General features: G+C 37.3%; 1 protein-coding gene across 2 annotated transcripts in view; it reads left to right on the top strand.

Annotated features, from left to right (window-relative positions):
- MGA (MGA, MAX dimerization protein) overlaps positions 1–20,424 on the top strand; it is a 97,252-nt gene that overhangs the window by 48,353 nt on the left and 28,475 nt on the right. Inside the window, exons 11-16 of one of the 2 annotated variants that reach the window (XM_006831748.1) lie at positions 96–168; positions 6,697–7,214; positions 9,379–9,529; positions 10,944–11,570; positions 17,941–18,231; positions 18,417–19,930. In XM_006831748.1, the coding sequence (XP_006831811.1) occupies positions 96–168; positions 6,697–7,214; positions 9,379–9,529; positions 10,944–11,570; positions 17,941–18,231; positions 18,417–19,930 (3,174 nt within the window). The remainder of the gene's footprint in view (positions 1–95; positions 169–6,696; positions 7,215–9,378; positions 9,530–10,943; positions 11,571–17,940; positions 18,232–18,416; positions 19,931–20,424) is intronic. The other variant, XM_006831749.1, reaches the window with a different exon arrangement.

Genomic DNA, 20,424 nt, shown 5'->3' with positions numbered 1-20,424 from the left:
TCAGTGGGTTTAAGAAATATAATACTTGTGTTGTCCAAGTCTCAAATATTAATATATGCTGAACTGAAGTATTTTTGTGTTTTTCTCTTGTTTAGGAACCTGATTCTGAGCAGCAGCCCTTGAAACAAGTCACCAGTGACCTGGAGAATGATTCTGATAAGTCACAAGGTCAGAACGAAAGCTTGATTTTATAATTTGATAATATCCATATAGGTCTAGGTTACAATACTGAAGGAAAACTCAAACCACTAATTCAGGCTATGTCTGTTTTCCCTGTTTCTCTAACATTTACTAAAAGCAGAGACAATAGATTAAAGTTTTCTCCCTCATTAGTTGGTCTGTATAACACTCCAGAGACATTAGGTAAGTTGGTGCTTTTTTAAAAAACAAAAACCTCTTAAACCTGGCAATATTGGCATCAATGTTTATTGTAATTTTACTTCAGGTTTTAGTAGCTGGTGCCAGTGGAGAAATGCAGAGTGAGAAAGGAGTATCACTGATTTATTTAGCAGACGCTCTTGTCAATTTGGTTTGCTTGTAAAGACTTCTGACACGTAAGCAGCAGTGCTTTCCACCTTTCTTTTTTTTTTTTTTTTTTAAATGTCATGGTGCACATAGAAAATAATAATTCTGTAGTATACTAAGATAAGTGAAGGAGACTACTAGGATGAAAGAAGCTTTTCTGAGAGCATTATCATCCCAATGGGTGGCGCCTGAGAATTGACAGGATCTATATCTTGGCTTTCATTCCTTAAGCTCTGCTGTGAGTATTGATTGTAGGCAAATTGAAGTTTTTGACAACTTCATTCTTTTCTCTATTTGTCATATTTATTGATCTTGTTGTGAGTACCAACTTTGCATTGAGGTGCAGTCACCTGAAGACTAGTCTTTGATCTTCAAAAGGTAGTAATTTGAGTCCTCTTGTTTCCAGCTAACATGATTGTATCATCTGCATATCATAGGGTGTTAATGAGCCTTCCTCTAATTTTATGCCACATTCTTCATATAATCCAGCTTTTCAGATTATTTGCTCTTCGTAAAGATTGAATAAGTATGGTGAAAGGATACAGCCCTAGCACACGCTTTTCCTGATTTTAAGGCAATCAGTATCCCCTTGTTCTTTCTGAACACCTGTCTTTTGGTCTATGGACAGGTTCTTCATAAGCACAATTACATGTTCTAGAACACCCATTCTTCTCAGTGTTACCCATAGTTTGTCATGATCCACACAATCGCAAGCCTTTCCATAGTCAGTAAAGCACAAGTAAACATCTTTCTGGTATTCTCTACTTTTAGCCAAAATCCATTTGATGTCAGCAATGCTTAAATGCCTGTCAGCTCCTTGTTGATAGAGTGCTGCAATCATTTTTAAATTATTTTCAGGAAAATTTTATTTACATGTGGTATTAATGATACTGTTAGAGATTTCTGCATTCCGTTTGGTCACCTTTCTTTGGAATGGGCACAAATAACATATCTTTTCCGGTTGGTTGACCAGGTAACTGTCTTCCAAATTTCTTAACATAAATGAGAGAGTCTTATTTTCACCAGTGCCTTCAGTACCATCAGTATATGATCATATGGTTCCTCTGTCAAAATTGCCCAATTCTTTTTGGTACAGTGACTCTGTGTGTTCCTTTTGCCTTCTTTTGATGTCTCATATATCATTTTGTATTTTGCCCATAGAATCCTTCAATATTACAACCTTGAATTGAATTTTTTCTTTAGTTCTTTCAGCTTGATTAATGCTGACTGATTATGTTCTTCTTCCCTTCTGGTTTTTTAACTGCAAGTGTTTGCACATTTCATTATAATACTTTGCTTTCTCTTCTTGAGGTTCCCTCTGAATTTTTCTGTTTAGCTGTTTTACTTCGTTAGTTCTTCCAGTTGCTGTAGCTTTTCTATGCTCAAGAACAAGTTTCAAAGTGTTTTGACATCCATTTTGGTCTTCTTTCCTGACTTTTAAGTTTTTATTGTCAACTAATAGTTTACATGGGAGAACATTGGCTTTACACCATTGTTTCATTGTAATGATTACAGTATCCTCCATGCATCATCATTCAACAGTATTTGCTTCCATTCCCTCTGTTTTTTTTGGGGGGTGGTGGTGGAATGTACACAAAAACATATAATAATGTGCACAAAACATGTAATAAATTGTTATGTATTAGGAATGTATAATATTTTAAATAACCAAAGGCACATTCTGCAAGTGTGCCTCCTGGCCACCAGCATCCATTCCCTCTCTTTCCATGAGTGTAGAGTCCTCAGCTACTCCCTCTCTCCATGCCCTTATCTCTGGTGTTGCTGGTTCTCTGGATAGGGTCCCGCATTCTGCTTGTGCTGTTCTCCCTTGATGGTCCTAGGGTTCTGTGTTTCTGGACTATAAAATTAGCTACTCCCCTGTTGTTACAGACCTTCTACCTTTAGAGTTGTGACACTTGGAATTAGTCATGATAACAATTACTATTGAATCATGAGAATCTTATCCCCATCTCTTCACCAGATCCGTCTAGACAAGATGAATACTATTCAGTGGGGCTCTATCTTCCCTGCACACTCTTAAACTAAACTGCCTCTTGAAAACCTGTAAGCCAGACAACTTCCTGCCTTTATCGCCCCCTCATTTTAGGTAGCCAATGTCTAAGTTGCCCATCCCTATCTACCCTATATATACAGAGGGAATAGCATTGATACTTGTTGTGAAGACTCCGTCCTTCTTTGTTGGTATTTTGAGCTATTACATCCATAAATATTTGTCAGGTTCATCAAATTGTAGCAATTTATACTCGTTTCCTTTATGAAAATTGTGTTGTTGTTGTTGTTTTTAATCTTCATGTGGTTGAGTTCTGATTATCAAACCATTGAGGCTAGGTCAAATGGGTACTATCTGTAAGTTTGGGTGTTCTTGTGCATCTTCCCTTACTTCATATCAGCTGGATGCTTCACTCTCAGCTATAGCCCTCCGTAGCTATGTCATTGTCCATGGGCTTAGGAGTCCCCAGGTCTCATCACATTTTGGACCAACCAGCCCTTCTTCTCCTCTCTCTCATCTCCAGGTCAACGAGAGTCAATGGACTGCAGTTGAACTCAGCCCATTTCTTCATTGCTGCCTTTCCCCCTCTTCCACTCACCAGTAGACCAACAAGTGGTTGCCAACAAGCTCACATGCCTGCTCATCATGTGTTCCCTTTGAGTTTCAGTCTCGGAGGGGCTTCCTGACTTTTTAACAACCTTTTCCTTTTTTCCTGTGTGATGTTCTTGCTGTCATCCCACAGCTCTTTTGGTCTTCAGTCACTAGTGTCTAATGCATCAGATCTGTTCTTGAGTAGATGGGTAACGTTACATAGTGAGGCTACGCGTGCGTGGGCGGCAGACACAGGCATGAGTTAAATGCTTTGTCTGCTGGCTCAGAGAGTGGTTGATCTACTTGGCTGCACCTTGCTTTTCCTCTTGCACATGTTTACTGAACGTGCTTGAAGGATACAGCTGCGTGTTTGCTTCCAACAGGATTTAGTTCCTAATGGACAAAAACAACCTACAGTGTCAAAATGTGGTTGATGAGAATTTTGAAGACGTTACCAGGACAGTAATTAAGTTTAAGCCTCCGCTATACAAACAGCAGTGCCAGTTCGTTCAAGATTTAGTGAGCCAACATGAACCCAAGAAGGTTTCAGACTTAGGTTGTGGTGATCCTTCGCTCTTATGGTTGCTAAAATTCCACAAGTGCATTGAACTGCTTGTTGGAGTCGATACCAACAAGGATAAATTGCAACGGAAAAGTATAAGTTGTCTCCCCTCATTGGCGACTATCTGAAACCCAGGGAAAGGACCTTGACTGTTACGTTGTATCATGGCTCTGCTGTGGAGAGAGACTACAGTTTGCTTGGATTTGACTTGATAACATGTATTGAATTGTTTGTACCACCACATACCCAAGTTTGCAGCAAAAAAAAGTATCACCAATATGCAGTGGTGAGTGAAGTGATTTCCCAAGTCTACAGCATGAGGAGGGATCTTCTGGAAAGTCTGAAGTTGTAGGATGACGGGGACTGCCGGGATTTGCCAGAAGACACCGGCATCACAGAGGCCCCCTTTCAATACTTGCAGCTGGTCCTCACCCAATTCAGTACCAACCTGGGGAAGACTCCCAAGCCGTTCTGCATTGGAAATGTGTTTTATGTGCCTTTGGAAAGACTCTTTTCATTGCCCAAAGTGAAACATTTATGTATTAACATTCAGCATCTGAAAACTGCAGACATGGTGATGCTGAACAGCGATGGTTCTGCAGTGATTGTTGACATACATGAGGAGGACAGCGATGACTGAGCACCCTTGTTTCCTTAAATCCAGGGTCATAGCAATAGTTGAACTCATTCAGCATTGAAATGGAATTATTTTTGTGGGTGTAGTCACGATTCAGGTGTGACTTTCTTTTTTTGATGTGCAGAGCTTTGATAGAAAGGGCCGTCTTTTTGGCCACTGGACAGTGTTTAACTCACAGCCAGACTGCTTGCTGTGAACCTAAAAAGATAATAAGGCTGAACACAGAATGGTGTGCTTTCCTTTGAAATTAAAGTTTTTCTTTGATATTTTCTCAAGGGGGGAAAAAAAAAGTCTGTTCTCTAAATTCAGGTGGGGTATACTCATTGTCTTAGTTTTGGTTCTCATGGACGTGTTTTAATTTTCTTCAGCCTGAACTGCATGTGAGTGGTTGGTAGCCTGTTCCACAGTCTGTCCCCGGTCTTGTTTTGGCTGACGATACTGAGCCTTTCCACTGTCTCTTTGCACAGATGTAGTCACTTTGATTCCTGTCTATTTCATCTAGTGAGATCCAGGTGTACTTGCCTTTTATGTTGTTGAAAAAAAGATATTTGCAGTGAATAAGTCATTGGTCTTATAAAATTCTATCATGTGATCTCTCGCATCATTTCTGTCACTAAGGTCATGCTTTCCATTTATAGATTTCTTCCTCTTTGTTTCTGACTTTCGCATTCCAATCACTAATAATAATCGGTGCATCTTGATTGCATGTTTGATCAACTTCAGAATGAAGAAGTTAGTATGATGCTTCAATTTCATCATCACTGGCTTAACAGTTGGTATATAAATTTGAATAGTAGTATTAACTGTTCTACTTTATAGGCATATGGATATTATTCTGTCACAGACTATAAAACAGATCTGGAAATGTTCTTTTTGATAATGAATGTGACGACATTACTCTTCAATTTGTCATTCCTGGCATTTGTCTAATTCAGAATAACCAACATCAGTCAATTTCAGCTCACTAGTGCCTAGAACATCAATCTTTATGCATTCAACTTCATTTTTTACATTTTCAGTTTTCCTAGATTCATGTGTTGTACATTCCTGAAGTGGTGCTGTGGGCTAATGCGCCAGACTGCAAAATCGTTTGATTTGCAAGGTCGGTGGTTCAAGGGCACCAGCTGCTCCTTAGAAACCTTATACAAGGTCACTATGGGTTGGAATCGACTCGATGGCACTTAACAACAACTTTCCATGTTCCAATTTTTAATGGTTGTTTGCAACTGTGTCTTGTCCTTTTGAGTTGTGCCCCATCAGCAAATGAAGGTCCTGAGAGCTTAACTCCATCCACGTCATTAAGGTCAACTCTACTCTGAGATGGCAGCTTTCCCCTCATCTTACAGTACTACATATGTTGACAGGGTTTGGTTATTCATAAGGTTTTTGATGGTTAAACCATCAAAAAGTTATCCACCTCTCTTAGTCTGTCCAGAATGTCTGCTGAAATCTGTCCACCATGGGTGACCCTGCTGGTATTTAAAATAATGGAGGCATAACTTCCAGCATCACAGCAACAGACAAGTCATCATATAGTAGGACAAACTGACAGACAGTTGGTGGACCCCTGAGGACTGAAAGGATATGTATCTTGGCATTCCTGTAACACATTGGTTGGGAAGCTCTGTTGTAGAAATCTGGGTATCTAGTAAAATAGATATCTAGTTAACATGTTGCCATGTATGCAAATACATTTGTAAGATGAGTGATTGACATACATTGTCGAATTTGATCAATCATCTCCAGAGGAAATTATCTTTCAATTCCATTTTCCATGAGCTTTTTGAAGCCTCCTCATATTGTGGAAGTATTTGCTGTAGAAATACAGTATATTTTCTTTTTTTAACCAGTACTCTTCCTTGTCTTTAGGATTGACTCTACCATTCATGTGTTCTAAAACATCTTATAGTGTCACTGCTTTGCATATGTTGACAGCAGAATAATACTAAATTGTACCAAACAAGCTTAAGCTTGGTTATGGTCATACTTTGTTTGCAAGATGGCATCTTATTTTAGTGCAATCTTGAAAGACTCCTTATATTATTAGAGTCCAGTCAGAGGATTGTTAATACTAATGTAGTTTAATTCTCTAAGATCCAGTTGAGGATTGTTAATACTAATGTAGTTTAATTCTCTAAGATCCAGTTGAGGATTGTTAATACTAGTGTAGTTTAATTCTCTAAGATCTTCCTTTCTTAAAAATACCCAAATTGTGTTACATTGTATATTGGACTATCACTAAAAGTACATGGGAATGGGACACTGAGGAACTGTCATGTATTTGTTCCTGACAGTTTTCTGGTCAGATAAAAGTCTTTCAAAGTGAAGTTCAATTATGTAATGCAGAAATACTTCTCAATTCTTTATCAGAAAAGAGCTGGAAGTCTTCCTGCAATGAAGGGGAATCTTCTTCTACCTCCTATATGCATCAGAAGTCACCTGGCGGTCCCACCAAACTGATAGAGATCATCTCAGACTGCAACTGGGAGGAGGATCGGAACAAGATTTTGAGCATCTTATCCCAGCACATCAATAGCAACATGCCACAATCTCTTAAGGTGGGCAGCTTCATCATTGAGTTGGCTTCTCAGCGAAAGAGCCGGGGTGAGAAGAACCCTCCTGTTTATTCTTCTCGTGTGAAAATCTCTATGCCATCATGTCAAGACCAAGATGATATGGCTGAGAAATCTGAATCAGAGACTCCTGATGGTCCATTATCCCCTGGGAAAATGGATGATCTCACTTCTGTGCAGACAGTTGCCTTGGATTCAGTGAGGGAAAGATTGCATGGAGGCAAAGGTCTGCCTTTTTATGCAGGGCTTTCTCCTGCAGGGAAGCTTGTGGCCTATAAACGTAAACCCAGTTCAAGCACATCTGGACTTATCCAGGTGAGAATTACCTTTAATCTGGGTATAGCATCTTTTTTTTACTTAGGTGATATTTTTAGTTTTCACAGTCCCTAGTGAGCTTGATATCATGTGGTACCCCATATTAGCTTATAATTTTCTTTGTTGTTTTCTCAGAAAATTGTTTTTCTTAAAACTTTTTTTTTTTAATCCATATATAGCATGTTAGGGATAGGTAATAAGGGGAAGGTGAAATTAACGTTAGGATAGGCAATACATATTCAAGACTTGGGGGGAAATTTTAATAAGGTGCTTTTCAAATATGAGATTGTTACATTGTCTTATTAATTTCTGATTTCATAATTAGTTTTTCTTTATGTGGAATTTGCTAACCTTTGATTTAGAATAAATACATTATTGCTATTTAGAAACTTAGGCAGATTATATTAGTAAAATTACACTGGCGTGTAGAAAATCATTTGGAATGCAAAGTTTCTGAATTGAACTGCAAGTCATAGTCTGAAACTTTTTCTTTTTGCTTAATACTGTTAAATGTACTTTTATATTATGGTAACATATGTGTGGAAGTGTTTGACATTGTTGTCTTAGTCAGTTGACTTTATTAGCTTGGCTGCTTTTCCAAGTTAAAAACCTCTCCATTAATATTATGATTGATTACTTACCATTACTAGTGCTATGCAGTGATTTTTATTGGTACTTCTTAAACTCTTAATTATGAGGAGAACTGCATTTTCTGCTTTACCCATTTATTGATTGGTACTTTGAAAACCGAGACTTTTACTGAGATCATGTGTAACAAGACTAGACTCTCTGAAATGTGGGAATAGAAATTTTGTGTTCTCTTCTGTTCGAATACTCACAAAGCTAACATAGAATTTGAACTTGCACAAGCATTCAGGCCAGTGTAATACTAATTTTGGGGAAGTCTTCAGAGCAAGTCCTAAGGAAGGCAAGTTAGGGACATCTGGCCATATTGTTTAAAAAACTATCGTGTAGTTTACTTTAGGATACAGTTATCAGGCTCTTTGTATCAAACTCGAGGCAAATACATTACTGATACTTCTAGGAACAATCGTAATTTTACTTAAGTAGCAAAGAGTAATTTTGTCTCATGATTTGCTTTAGCTGTTATTCTCAACAATTCCTTATTTATTTAGTGATCCTCCATTTTTTTTAAGTGAGAACAAGGAGGCACAGAAAAGTATGTCTTATCTAGAGTCACCATCAGTATGACCTAGGGAACATGAGTAAAAAACTTTAGTAGGTTTTTGTTTATTTTTCTTTATAACTATGCTATTGTCTAAGATGGGACAGTCTAATCAATTCAGGCACTAGAGTCAATCTTGACCTTATTTGCTGGTTCACTTTCTCCTGACAGTTTAGTGACTACTATTTGAATTAGAATGCATTTCTACTATATTTTCCCCCTGCCCAAGATCTGTCCAAGAGAGAAAGACAGTATCTTCAAAATTGAGTCCTTTGAAAATCGAAAACTGAAATGATTTTATTGCTTAGGTTATTATTAACAGTGGTTGTCTTATAACTTAAAACTGGATTTATCATATATTTTTCTAATATGAAGAGTACATGAAAAGTCCATTTTTGAGAGGGCTTCATTAAGCTTCTCTGGTCTTGCCAGAGAGATTCTTCAGAACACAGTTATTCATGTTTGCTGATGATTGTTAGTAGTGTAACCAGCATGACTTATTGTGACAACTAAAACAGTTGGATGTGATGACATCTTTCATATATGTGATATAGAAACACTTAATTTTAAGATTATCTGTGCCTGACTATCTAAATGAAATTAAATTAGTTCAGAATATTAGTTGGCAGTATATCCTGCCTTGCCCCCTTCCCCCCAGTCTCCTAATTATTCAGATTATCCTGAATGGAAAAAGTTAATTTCTTTTTCCCTTTGAAATCTGAAAATTAGACTTTTGAAACCTTGTAAAAAATGAAAGAAACCCTTGTCAAGGGAGAGGAGTTAGCAAGAGAATTTTATCTTTACAAAATTTCTCTTTGCCACTTGTTTCAGGTTAATGGTAAGAGTTACCCGCAGGCTAAGTTGCTATTGGGACAGATGGGGGCATTGCATCCAGCCAATAGGCTAGCTGCTTATATCACAGGCAGGTTGCGACCCTCAGTCCTGGACCTCTCAACCCTCAGTACTGTCATCTCCAAGGTAGCATCCAATGCCAAGGTGGCTGCATCCAGGAAACCACGTACCCTGTTGCCTTCAACATCCAATTCCAAAATGACATCATCCTCCAGCACTACATCAAATCGCCCTGGGAAGAATCTGAAGGCGTTTGTCCCAGCAAAAAGGCCGATTGGTAAGTTGAAATGTACAGATATTTTGGAAAGGTTTGTAATTCAGTACTGAATCAATGAGTACAGATATAAAGCTAAGAGAAATACAGCATCTGTTATTTTTAATCTTCGAGCCTTCCAAGTTTTTTTTTTTTTAATTTTTATAATACTTTTAATGGTTTATGATGCTGGATAAATAGAATTCTACTTGTTTTTACAGCTGTTATTTTCCAGGCTTTTAGATTGGCTTTATTAATGAAGAAAAGACTTAGGTTTTAATTTGTTTTTAAAAAGGACAAAATATTTTAAATACTTTACATAGTCTAGTATTTTTCCTATGAGGATTGGTATTCTGGAACCAGTTAATTTATATGTTCTTTAAACTTGTAGGTTTAAAGTAAAAGGCTCTTGTAAAACATACTTTGGGCAATATATTCTGTTCATACTTGATCTGTGAATAAAAATCTTTTTTTTCCCTTAACTACTTGAATACTAGAGTGTGTAATAAATCACCTCCTTGTTGAAGTGTTTGTATTTTAGCATTCAGATTGTCTTCACAGTTGGTTTATTGAACTCTTCTTTTTGTTGTTTCAAATCTACATGGGAATGTTAAGTAAAGGTGCAAATTACTAGATTCTTATTCCTCTAATAGAAAATTGAAATCTCTGGTTGAATGCTGGAGGTAGATGAAGATCCAAGATAGACACTGTATGCCTGAAAAGGAATCCATTTTACTTTTTTTTTTTTAAAGTATATTCAACTAGTGATTTTTTAATGCAGTCGTACCCTCCACTCTTGAGTCCTGGCGTGGCGCTGTGGGCTAATGCGGCAGACTGCAAAATCGTTTGAACTGCAAGGTCGGTGGTTCAAGCTCACCAGCTGCCCCTTGGAAACCCTATACAGGGTCGCTATGGGTCGGAATTGACTTGATGGCACTTAGCAACAGCAACAACAACCCTCCACTCTTAAAAAATGTATACATTTTAGGAATATGTAAAGCTTAACTGTCTTAGAAGAGGTTAATAATAAAGAGGTGGAGGTGCTGGGGCAGGAGGAGGTGGTATAAACAAATCTAAGTTTTTGCGTTAGGGAAAAAAATCCTCTCCCCTTTACTTTCTTTCATCTGTTTTAGGTGATAAAGTTGTTTGCTGCTATATTGCCTTTTAGTGTCCTAGCAATTTTTTAATATTGCATAGCCAAAGAAATTTTTGTAAGAACACCCATTTTAATCCCTTTCTCGTTAGAATTATAAGGGTTTGGTTGGGGTTGAGGGAAATGGTTTCATTTCTGTGGGTAGAAATTGGCACACATAATGCAGGTAGCTAGTACCTGTAAGAAATTGACCCAGTGGTGCACAATAAATGTTGATAGACACATTCACTACGAGGATAAAATATGAGAACTGAAGATTTTTGACCTGCAAATTTTTATTTGCAGCGGCTCGACCCTCTCCTGGTGGTGTGTTCACACAGTTTGTGATGAGTAAAGTTGGAGCCCTGCAGCAGAAGATACCTGGAGTTAGCACACCCCAACCCCTGACAGGGCCACAGAAGTTCAGTATCAAACCTTCTCCAGTAATGGTCGTCACACCTGTGGTTTCTTCTGAGCCAGTTCAGGTGTGCAGCCCTGTGACTGCTGCTGTCACTACTACCACCCCTCAAGTGATTTTAGAAAATGTTCCTTCTGTGACACCTATGACTGCTATTTCTGACATGGGAACTAAAGAAACTACTTACTCTTCTGGTGCCACCACTGCAGGGGCTGTTGAGGTCTCTGAAACTAATACCAGCACCCCTATAACACCTACCCAGTCTACAGCCACTGGGAACCTTGCCAAAACTACTGGGATAACTACCCCTGTGGCTTCAATTGCTTTTCCTAAGTCTTTGGTAGCATCTTCTCCAACCATAACTCTTCCTGTTGCTTCCACTGCCTCCACCTCCATAGTCGTGGTGACCACAGCTGCATCTTCCTCCATGGTGACCACACCAACTTCATCTCTGGGCTCTGTTCCTATTATACTCTCGGGAATTAATGGGAGTCCACCAGTGAGCCAGAGACCAGGTAAGGCCTAGATGTTATTAGCTGCTTTACTGTACAGCTATTTATATAACTTTGTGCTTGTGATAGGCTTATAGATGTATTAGGCTAATAGTGTAGGTGTTTCTGCTATAACATGACACATGCGTTTCTGAAAACCTTTGCTTGTTGCAAAAATGAACACTAAAAACATGAATTATAATTAAGAAGCATCACTGAAAACCTATGTTGTTTTGTAGCCAGAATACTAATAAAAACAGTAACTTGTACTTGAGATAATTTAAACAACTCTGATAATTAGTGTAGTGGGGCTGGAAGTTCTCTCCAGAGATGTTCAAAATACTCAAAATAGTAGAATGGAAATATTGACTGAGGATACTGAGAAATGCAAATAGGAGTTGAGCTCTGAGTCAGAGTAGTTAACTAAGGTGGGCACAAGAGAGGAAGCACAACCTGCCATATACTGAGAGCTACACGAAGCTAGGGGAACACATCTCTGAGGAGAGGGAGCCCCAAATACTGGTGTTCTACTCTTTTTTTTTTGCTTTTTAATTAAAAGAGAGAGTTGAGAAGACTTCTGCCTATGCTGTAACCAAACTATCTTTTATCTTGTTGAAGTTAAAAATTGTACCTCCTGCTCATCTAGCAACTCTTTCCTAGTAAAATTCACTTATGAGTCAGCACAACTCCCATGTAATATTGACATTATGCTCTTATTATACCTAAGCTGATTAAAAGAGAAATAAAGGTGTGTATTTTATTGAGTAGGACCTAGAATAATTTATATATGCTTAAGAACTTTTAAGGAGCTTTGGTAGCGTAGTGGTTACGAATCGGGCTGTGAACCTTAAGGTCAGCGGTTCGAAACTACCAGCCACTCTGCGGGAGAAAGATGAGGCTTTCTACTCCCGTAAAGATTTATACCCTCGGAAACCCTGTACAGGGTTGCTATGGGTCGGAACCGACTCTACAGCACTTAACAACAACAACATGAACTTTTAAGTTAAAACTAAATTTTTTCTCTTGCTGGGTTAAAAGTTAATGAATTTGAAATCAGAATAACCTAATTGCTAATTTCGTATTGTAATGCAGCTAAGTAAAGTAAGTGGTTCTTTTAATCTACTCAGTGAAATTAATGTGAAAAAGAGTACAAAACTTTTGAGAACTGTAAGAGAAATAAGTACCCTTCAGCAACTATTTTGCTTATTGATATTTAACCTATTAGGTATTTTTAGATTTAGTGACATGCTTTAAATTCCCATAGGTCTTTTTTTAAAGAAGTGATTTGGAAATTAGTTAATAAGTTGAAGGTTGTAATCTTTTGCTTGTTCTCATAAACAAAAATGTAAGAAATTATTAGTATAGAGTTTTGGTAATGAGGTCATTGTTTGTGAAACTGCTTTGATTTCCTATTGAATCTCAAGGTTCGTTATCTGTCATATTTTAACTGTTTAGATATGGGTTCCAATCTTTCTTATAGGTTTCTTCATTGAGCAATTTTATAGTTCATTGTTTCTCAGACTTCGATCATTCAGAATGTACATTCAAGTATTTTGGCTTTGAGTCCCATTTGTTACTGTCATTCATTTTTATTGAAATCAGCTCATTTGTTTACTTACATATAAATTTGTTTGTTTTGACAACTTAGTTCAATTTCAATAAAATGCTTCCCAAGCATTATTTTGACCAAGTAACCAGGTATATGTTATAAACATTGACAGTGCCCAGTTATAAAAACATACTTGAAGTTAATAAGGACTTAGCCATTTTCTAATATTAGCCTATTTTCTACACTGCTAATTCACATATGCCCATTAACAAATGGAATATTATCTGCTACATTTATTAGTTTATGTATGAGTGTGTTCTGAAAAACTGTAGGATCTGTGAAGACCAATTTTCATGCTGGCATTGCATGCATCCAAGTATTAATGCACAGAGGGCGTAGCATTAGAGCAACGAGAGAACATACTCAAACACTAAGCACACCTCATTCCCCTTTTTATTGCTTGTTTTGCTTAGTACTACACTTAAAGGAATCTCTGAATTCGGTGTTCAACTGTCAAAGGAAAAAGAACAGCAGGGCACATATTTTTGGGCTCAAATAAAATTATTAAGTGCTAACTGGTGTAAAACAGACATTGGTTTTTATATATATGACCTTATCTAAAGGTCATTATCTAAAACTCCTCAACCCATGGTCTTCCAAGCAAAATGGTAACTCACATCCATATGATTTAGGTTAAAACATATGTGGAATAACAGTGTTTGGGTAAATTTATATGAGACTAAGGGCTCAGATTATCCGAATTTGAATTCAGGTCTTTGGGAGGTGAGACACTTGTACTAAGCAGCTGTGCTACATTGCTGCTGTAGTGAGTTATTTTGGATCACACCTCGACTAGCCTTGATTCCATCCAGTTAGATGCAGAGAGTGCAAACAGGAAAGCATACCAGCCAGTAAACGGTTCAACAATGCATGATTTTTAGTCTCTTGCTCTGAGGGTTTATATCAATTTAAAAAAATTAAACCAAGGGAAAGAACTGAAGATTTAATAAGCCCCTTGTGCTTCAAAATTTTTTTTTCTTTTAAAAGGTAGCCACTAATTTGCTTGGGTACAGCAGGCCTGTATTTTGAAGTTTTTTAAGAATAATTTTTAAAGTAGGAAGAAAGTGTAAATATCCACTGCTCCATTCCAAAATTTAAGCTGAGGGCAGCAAAAATTCTTTACACCCAAATAAAATTATGGCAGCAGTTCAAATGTGACCAAAGTAAATGTACTGTTTTTTAAAAACAGCTAGGACTCTTAACAAAGCTAACACACTAAATCAAATCTAATTGCAGTTTTTAAATCGAAAATGCACAAAAAAACGAAATAGGAATTTTGAGATTTTTATCATTGAAGGTAAATCTTAATGCTATTAAATTCACAAATATACTAATTGAAATATCCAATCCTAGTTGTTATCTAAAACACACAGTGCAAGCAAACATACAAATATTTAGTCTCTTCACATATCAGTTCCCATTCATTTCATGGTTTGGAAATGGGGAGAAATAAATTCCCCATTTAAACTGCAAGTCAGCAGGTGTTTCTTTAAAGCCTATGTTAGCTAAATTCATAAAAAATAATGATTAACAATGATCTTTACTTGTTAACTTACAAGGAAACACCTTCAAAACTGCATTTTGTCAAAGTTTCTGTACTAAAATGTAAAAACCCTGAACTACACAAATGCTGAAAAGTTTAAAAACCCTTAATTTTTTATTCCTGGTACCAATACCACAATTTACAGGGCAATATACCTGATGTAATGAAAAGAAAAAGCTACAACAGATAAAAGACCTCAGGAATGTACATCTAATTGGCACTACATTGCATTAATATTAGCTGCACTTTTTGCAAACTGTGGCTATGATAGTCCTGAACAGGAAGGGTTTCATGTTGAAGCTGCAGTAACTTTTCTGACTATGTATCATCGTACCTTCAGTGGCAAGATTTTTACAGTTCCTCTAATGCATTTGGGATGACTGCCTTATAGTAACCTGAAGCTTTCCTGAAAACTCCTCGATCTCTCTCCTGCTAAGAACTGTAGCTAGCTCCTTTCTGCTTCCACCACCAGATCCATAAGGACTGCCCAAGCTTCTTCCACCAAAACTACCCCCTTTTTTTGTTCCATAATTTGATTGCTGTTGTCTACTATAATTTCCAAAATCAATATAGTTCCCACCACCATCATAGTTACCACTGCCAAAATTTCCTCCTTCATTATAACCATCACATTCTCCACCACCACCACCGTATCCACCACCTTAGTTTCTATATCCTGGTCCACCACCACCATAGCCCCCTCTACTACTATAACCAGGATCACCTGCACCATCACTACCTTTGCTGACAGCCCCTGCACTGCCGTAGTTTGCTCTTCCACTGAAGTTTCCACCACAGCCAAAGTTCCCTCCACAACCCATAAAGTTGCCAGATACACCTCCATGACCTCTGTGATTTAGCAGACTGCATCTCTTGCTTAGAAAGCGCCCTTTTCACTTCACAGTTATGCCCATTCAATAGTGTGGTATTTCTAAACAACTATTTTATCAACTGTATCATGATCATCAAAAGTTACAGAAGCAAATCATCTCTTTTTTCCACTCTGTTTCAATCTTGTCATACTTTTTAAAGTAGTCTCTCAAATTATATTCTTCTGTGTCTTTAATTCCATGAAGAAAAATTTTCTTCACTGTTAGATGGGCACCAGGCTTTCAGAATCTTGTCTAGAAACAGCTATCTATGGTTCCACTACACGCCCATCAACCTTGTGCGGTCAGGCACATTGTTGCATCCACCTCCAATGCAAGAGTAAGTCACAAAACCAAAACCCCTGGTTTGTTTTGTCTGGGGAATCTCTGATCACCACACAATCTATGAGTGTGCCCCATTTCTTGAAATGTTCTCTTAAATTACCTGTAGTTTCAAAGCTCAGACCACCAGTTAAACAGTTTTTGCAACTGCTCTGGTTCCTTTGGATCATGATCCTCCTCCCCTGGCGGCGACAGCAACAGCTGGAGGAAGTCAGGCTGAGGGTGACTGGCATTGGTTTTACCTCCATTTTGAGACCGGACTTTCCTCTTATAACTCTTAAATATATTTTGAAATATAATGTCTTAAATGAAAACCACTTTTAGACTTAACGAAAATAGAGGTGTAATCCCTTGGATAAATATACTTGAAACATCAATATTATTATAAATTTTAGCTAGTTAATATGTTCTTTACATGTGACTTGCTTTTTCTGTTCATGAAGAGAACTAGAAAATATTGGACATTTTATGTAAAGACATAATATCATAGACTGATATTTTCTCCTGTTGTATAGCACTAGAATGGAAAAGGAAATTACTCTCTGACAGTGTTGATGTAATGTTACTCTTTATCTATATGCCACCTAAAATTATCTTCTGCAGCATCATTTTAGGGAATATTAATGTTGTTAACAAATTTCCTTGCCTGCTTTTATAAATGGTACAGAATCAGATACCTGCTACTTCTAAGGAAGGCATATGTTGTCAGTTCACAGTTCACAAAGAGGATCCCAACTCTAAGCACTTAAAAATCTTTTGAATTTTTTTCATTTAACGTCCCTTTTTTCTCTTTCCCCTCTTCCTCTCCCACATTTAAATCAACAGGAACACGAATACTTAATGTACATATTAGAGTTGTTCTGAATCACTCAAAATTTAATTTGAAAAGTCAAGAAATTAAAAATGCTTTAACATGTGTCTTAATTCATATAAGGTAGATTTGTATTATTGTTTCAATCACCCATTATTTTTTTCCCACACACAGTTTGGTTTTTGTGTTTTATTTCCTTTTCAAAAACAGCCTTAGGTCTTCTACATATTTATACATTTTTGTCATTTAAAGGTTAGGAATTTAGTAAGTTTCTTGGCATTATGCCTGTCTCATTACACTGAACTTTTTCTGTTTAGTTTGCTGATTTTTCTATTAGGGATGAACTAATGAAAAGTTTTTCTATTATTAGCAATATTAATTAAGCTTACCCGTTTGTAAAATGGTAGATTACTGTCATTTATGCTTATTATTTCTGTGTCCTTATCCTCATGGCCCCAAAACCTGTAAACTACTCATTTCTTTCATGTTTTTAATGTTTCTACATATAGCTTCCAAATATTAAAGTGTATCTTTAGGTACTATTAATGTTTTGAAATCCCTTTTAATTTACAACTCTGAATTAAGTTAATGACTTTTCTGTTTGTTTTAAGACTATCTTTTGCCTTTTCCTAACCAGGCTTTATTTCCCTGCTCTTTGATGTCTCTTAATTTCATTCCATTTTTGGGGGGTATGTATTTTTTACTTTTGAAACATAACTTCTACACATCTTTAAACTTTGCTTATTCATAAGTGAATTTTAAAAGCCAAGCAACTTTTTACACCTTGTGATTTTTAGTCTTTGATTTTATCTTAACTTGAGTAGAATTCTGTTAGTCTTATTAACCACTCAATTTAAAAATTGAAGAGAATTTTATAAAAATGATCTCTCTAACCTTAATGAGAATTCAGATTTAGAGGCCTGTCCATGTTTTTCATTAGGCAGAAGCATTATCCTATTAAATGCATTTCCTGACAATTGATGCTTGAAAAATTTTTACTATTCTAAATGTAAAATCCTGCTAAGTCTGGTTAATTGCTTAAATTAAAATAAATTGTTCTCGGTCATCAGTGTATTAAATAGAAGTATAAGATTTTAACAACTTTATTATTGAAATTAGAAGTTATGTACAGCATGGTCATATCCTATGTCATAATACTTTTTTTCCTACATATGTTAAAAGAGAATTCTTACACCATATTTCCATTTCCTATTTTTCAGAAAATGCCCCTCAGCTTCCAGTGGCTAATCCACAGGTCTCTCCTAATACAGTAAAACGTACCGGTCCTCGATTGTTGTTGATTCCAGTGCAGCAGGGGTCTCCTACCCTTAGACCTGTCCCAAACACACAACTTCAGGGACATCGGATGGTCTTACAGCCTGTTAGGAGTCCAAGTGGAATGAACCTATTCAGGCACCCTAATGGGCAGATTGTCCAACTCCTCCCTTTGCATCAGCTTCGGGGCTCTAATACCCAGCCCAACTTACAACCTGTCATGTTTCGGAATCCAGGTATGAAGCTAGAGGTCTTTCTGATGAGCTTTTGTTTTGTAGATACAGCTGATGTTATGGTGTGTTAACATACCAGGATTGGTCATCTTAGTCTTTTAGTTACCTGTCCAAAAAGAAAAGCTTTGGAAATTTAGAAATTTTGATAAGCACAATGGTGATTTAAGGTTTTTTTTTCTTCTTACCAGGGTCTGTGATGGGAATTCGGTTACCTGCTCCTTCCAAGCCCTCTGAGACGCCACCATCTTCTGCATCATCCTCTGCTTCTGCTTTTTCTGTTGTGAACCCTGTAATTCAAGCTGTTGGGTCTTCTCCAGCAGTGAATGTCATTACTCAGGCACCATCACTGCTTTCCTCTGGATCTAGTTTTGTGTCTCAGGCTGGTACTTTGACCCTGAGAATTTCCCCTCCTGAACCACAAAGCTTTGCAAGTAAAACCAGCTCTGAAACCAAAATAACCTATAGTTCAGGAGGGCAGCCTGTTAGTACAGCCAGTCTTATTCCTCTACAATCTGGCAGTTTTGCCTTGTTGCAGCTCCCAGGACAAAAACCTGTACCCAGCTCCATTCTTCAACATGTTGCATCCCTGCAGATGAAGAGAGAATCCCAGAATGTCGATCAGAAAAATGAAGCAAGCTCTTTAAGAGAACAGGAAATGAAGAAGGCTGTACAGCCAGGAGATGCTATAGACCCAGAGGCTAATATAATAAAACAAAAGCCAGGAGCTGTTGCCTCAGAAGAAACTCTGAATGATTCCTTAGAAGGTGGGGGTGATCATTTTGATGAAGAATCTGTTGCAGAAGATTCTACAACTGTTATGTCTTCTAAGCATTCCTTTATCACTGGGTCACACCCAGATGAAGACTACAAAGATGTCAGGGAAGAGTGTGGGCCTACGAATCATAATAGTTTCAAAGAAAAACGGACTGTTACAGAAGATAAGACCATTTCTGAAAAAGTCAGTAATGTGATAGTCCAAAGTGAAAGTAATGTCCAGCTTAAAAAACTTGTTGATGTGAAAGTGGAACCGCAGAGTATCATAGACAATCCAGATGGAAAACCAAGTGAATTTCCAGTCATCTCTAAGGAAGAAAATAAACCTGAATTTTTAAGGAATAAAGTTGTGGAGCAACAGCTTAATCTACAGCCAGAGTCCAAGGAAAAGGGATATAGAAATTCTGTGGAAAAGAAGGACAGTATTAGAGAAAGATGGAGAAAACACCTGAAGGGCCCTTTGACCCTGAAGTCTGTTGGAACTTCACAAGAATGTAAGAAAGAGTCAGATGACCAGTTAATTAAAGAAGCAAACAGCGGTCAGCAAAATTCAAATGTGTTTCAACAAGAACAAGGCATCTCTGATTTACTTGGGAAAAGTGGAACTATGGAGGATTCCAGAGTTTTAAAAACTGAATGTGATTCTTGGAGTAGGATTTCTAATCCTGCTGTATTTTCCATTGTTCCGAGGAGAGCTATAAAAGGCAACAGAGGGGATGGACATTTTCAGGGTCACTTACTGTTACCAAGAGAACAAATCAAATCAAAGCAAGAGAAGAAAAGTGGGAGAAGCAGTACTGACTTCACAGTTTTGGATTTGGAAGAGGAGGAGGATGAAGATGAGAATGAGAAAACTGATGACTCTATTGATGAGATTGTGGATGTTGTTTCTGACTACCAGAGTGAGGAGGTTGATGATGTAGAAAAGGTGATGAGCTCGTTTTTGTTGTGATTGAAACGCCAAGGATTTAAGGGATGTTAGAAATGGGAGCTTTTTCAGAAGATTGCTAAAAATTAATATGTTCAATTGGATGCATAGGTGTAGGTTTGATGTTGTTAAGCTTCATCGAGCTGATTCTGACATATAGCAATCCAGTATAGAGTTTCTGAGGAGCAGCTGGTGGGTTTGAACTGCTGACTTTGACGTTCAAACTGACATTGTGGTACAGCGCATTATCCTGCAACGCCACACCAGGACTCCAGATGTAGGTTTAGATCATGATTAAATGACTTTAGTTTTTAGACTCAGGTAACATTTAATGAGCTTATGTATTATTTTTTGAGACTTGTCTGATATTATGGGTAGACTGGCTTAAGCCTTTAGGGACTAGTGCTTGAGAATTCCTTCTAAGTTGAATTTAAACAAAGAAATCTTGAAATCTATTTTATTTGAGTTCATTTCTGTGGCATTTTCTATGGGAG

The sequence above is a fragment of the Chrysochloris asiatica genome, unplaced genomic scaffold, assembly GCF_000296735.1.
Source record: "Chrysochloris asiatica unplaced genomic scaffold, ChrAsi1.0 scaffold00004, whole genome shotgun sequence".
Lineage (NCBI taxonomy): Eukaryota > Metazoa > Chordata > Mammalia > Afrosoricida > Chrysochloridae > Chrysochloris > Chrysochloris asiatica.
The sequence above is the reverse complement of the archived record's forward strand: the minus strand, read 5'-3'. Positions and strand labels throughout refer to the sequence as shown.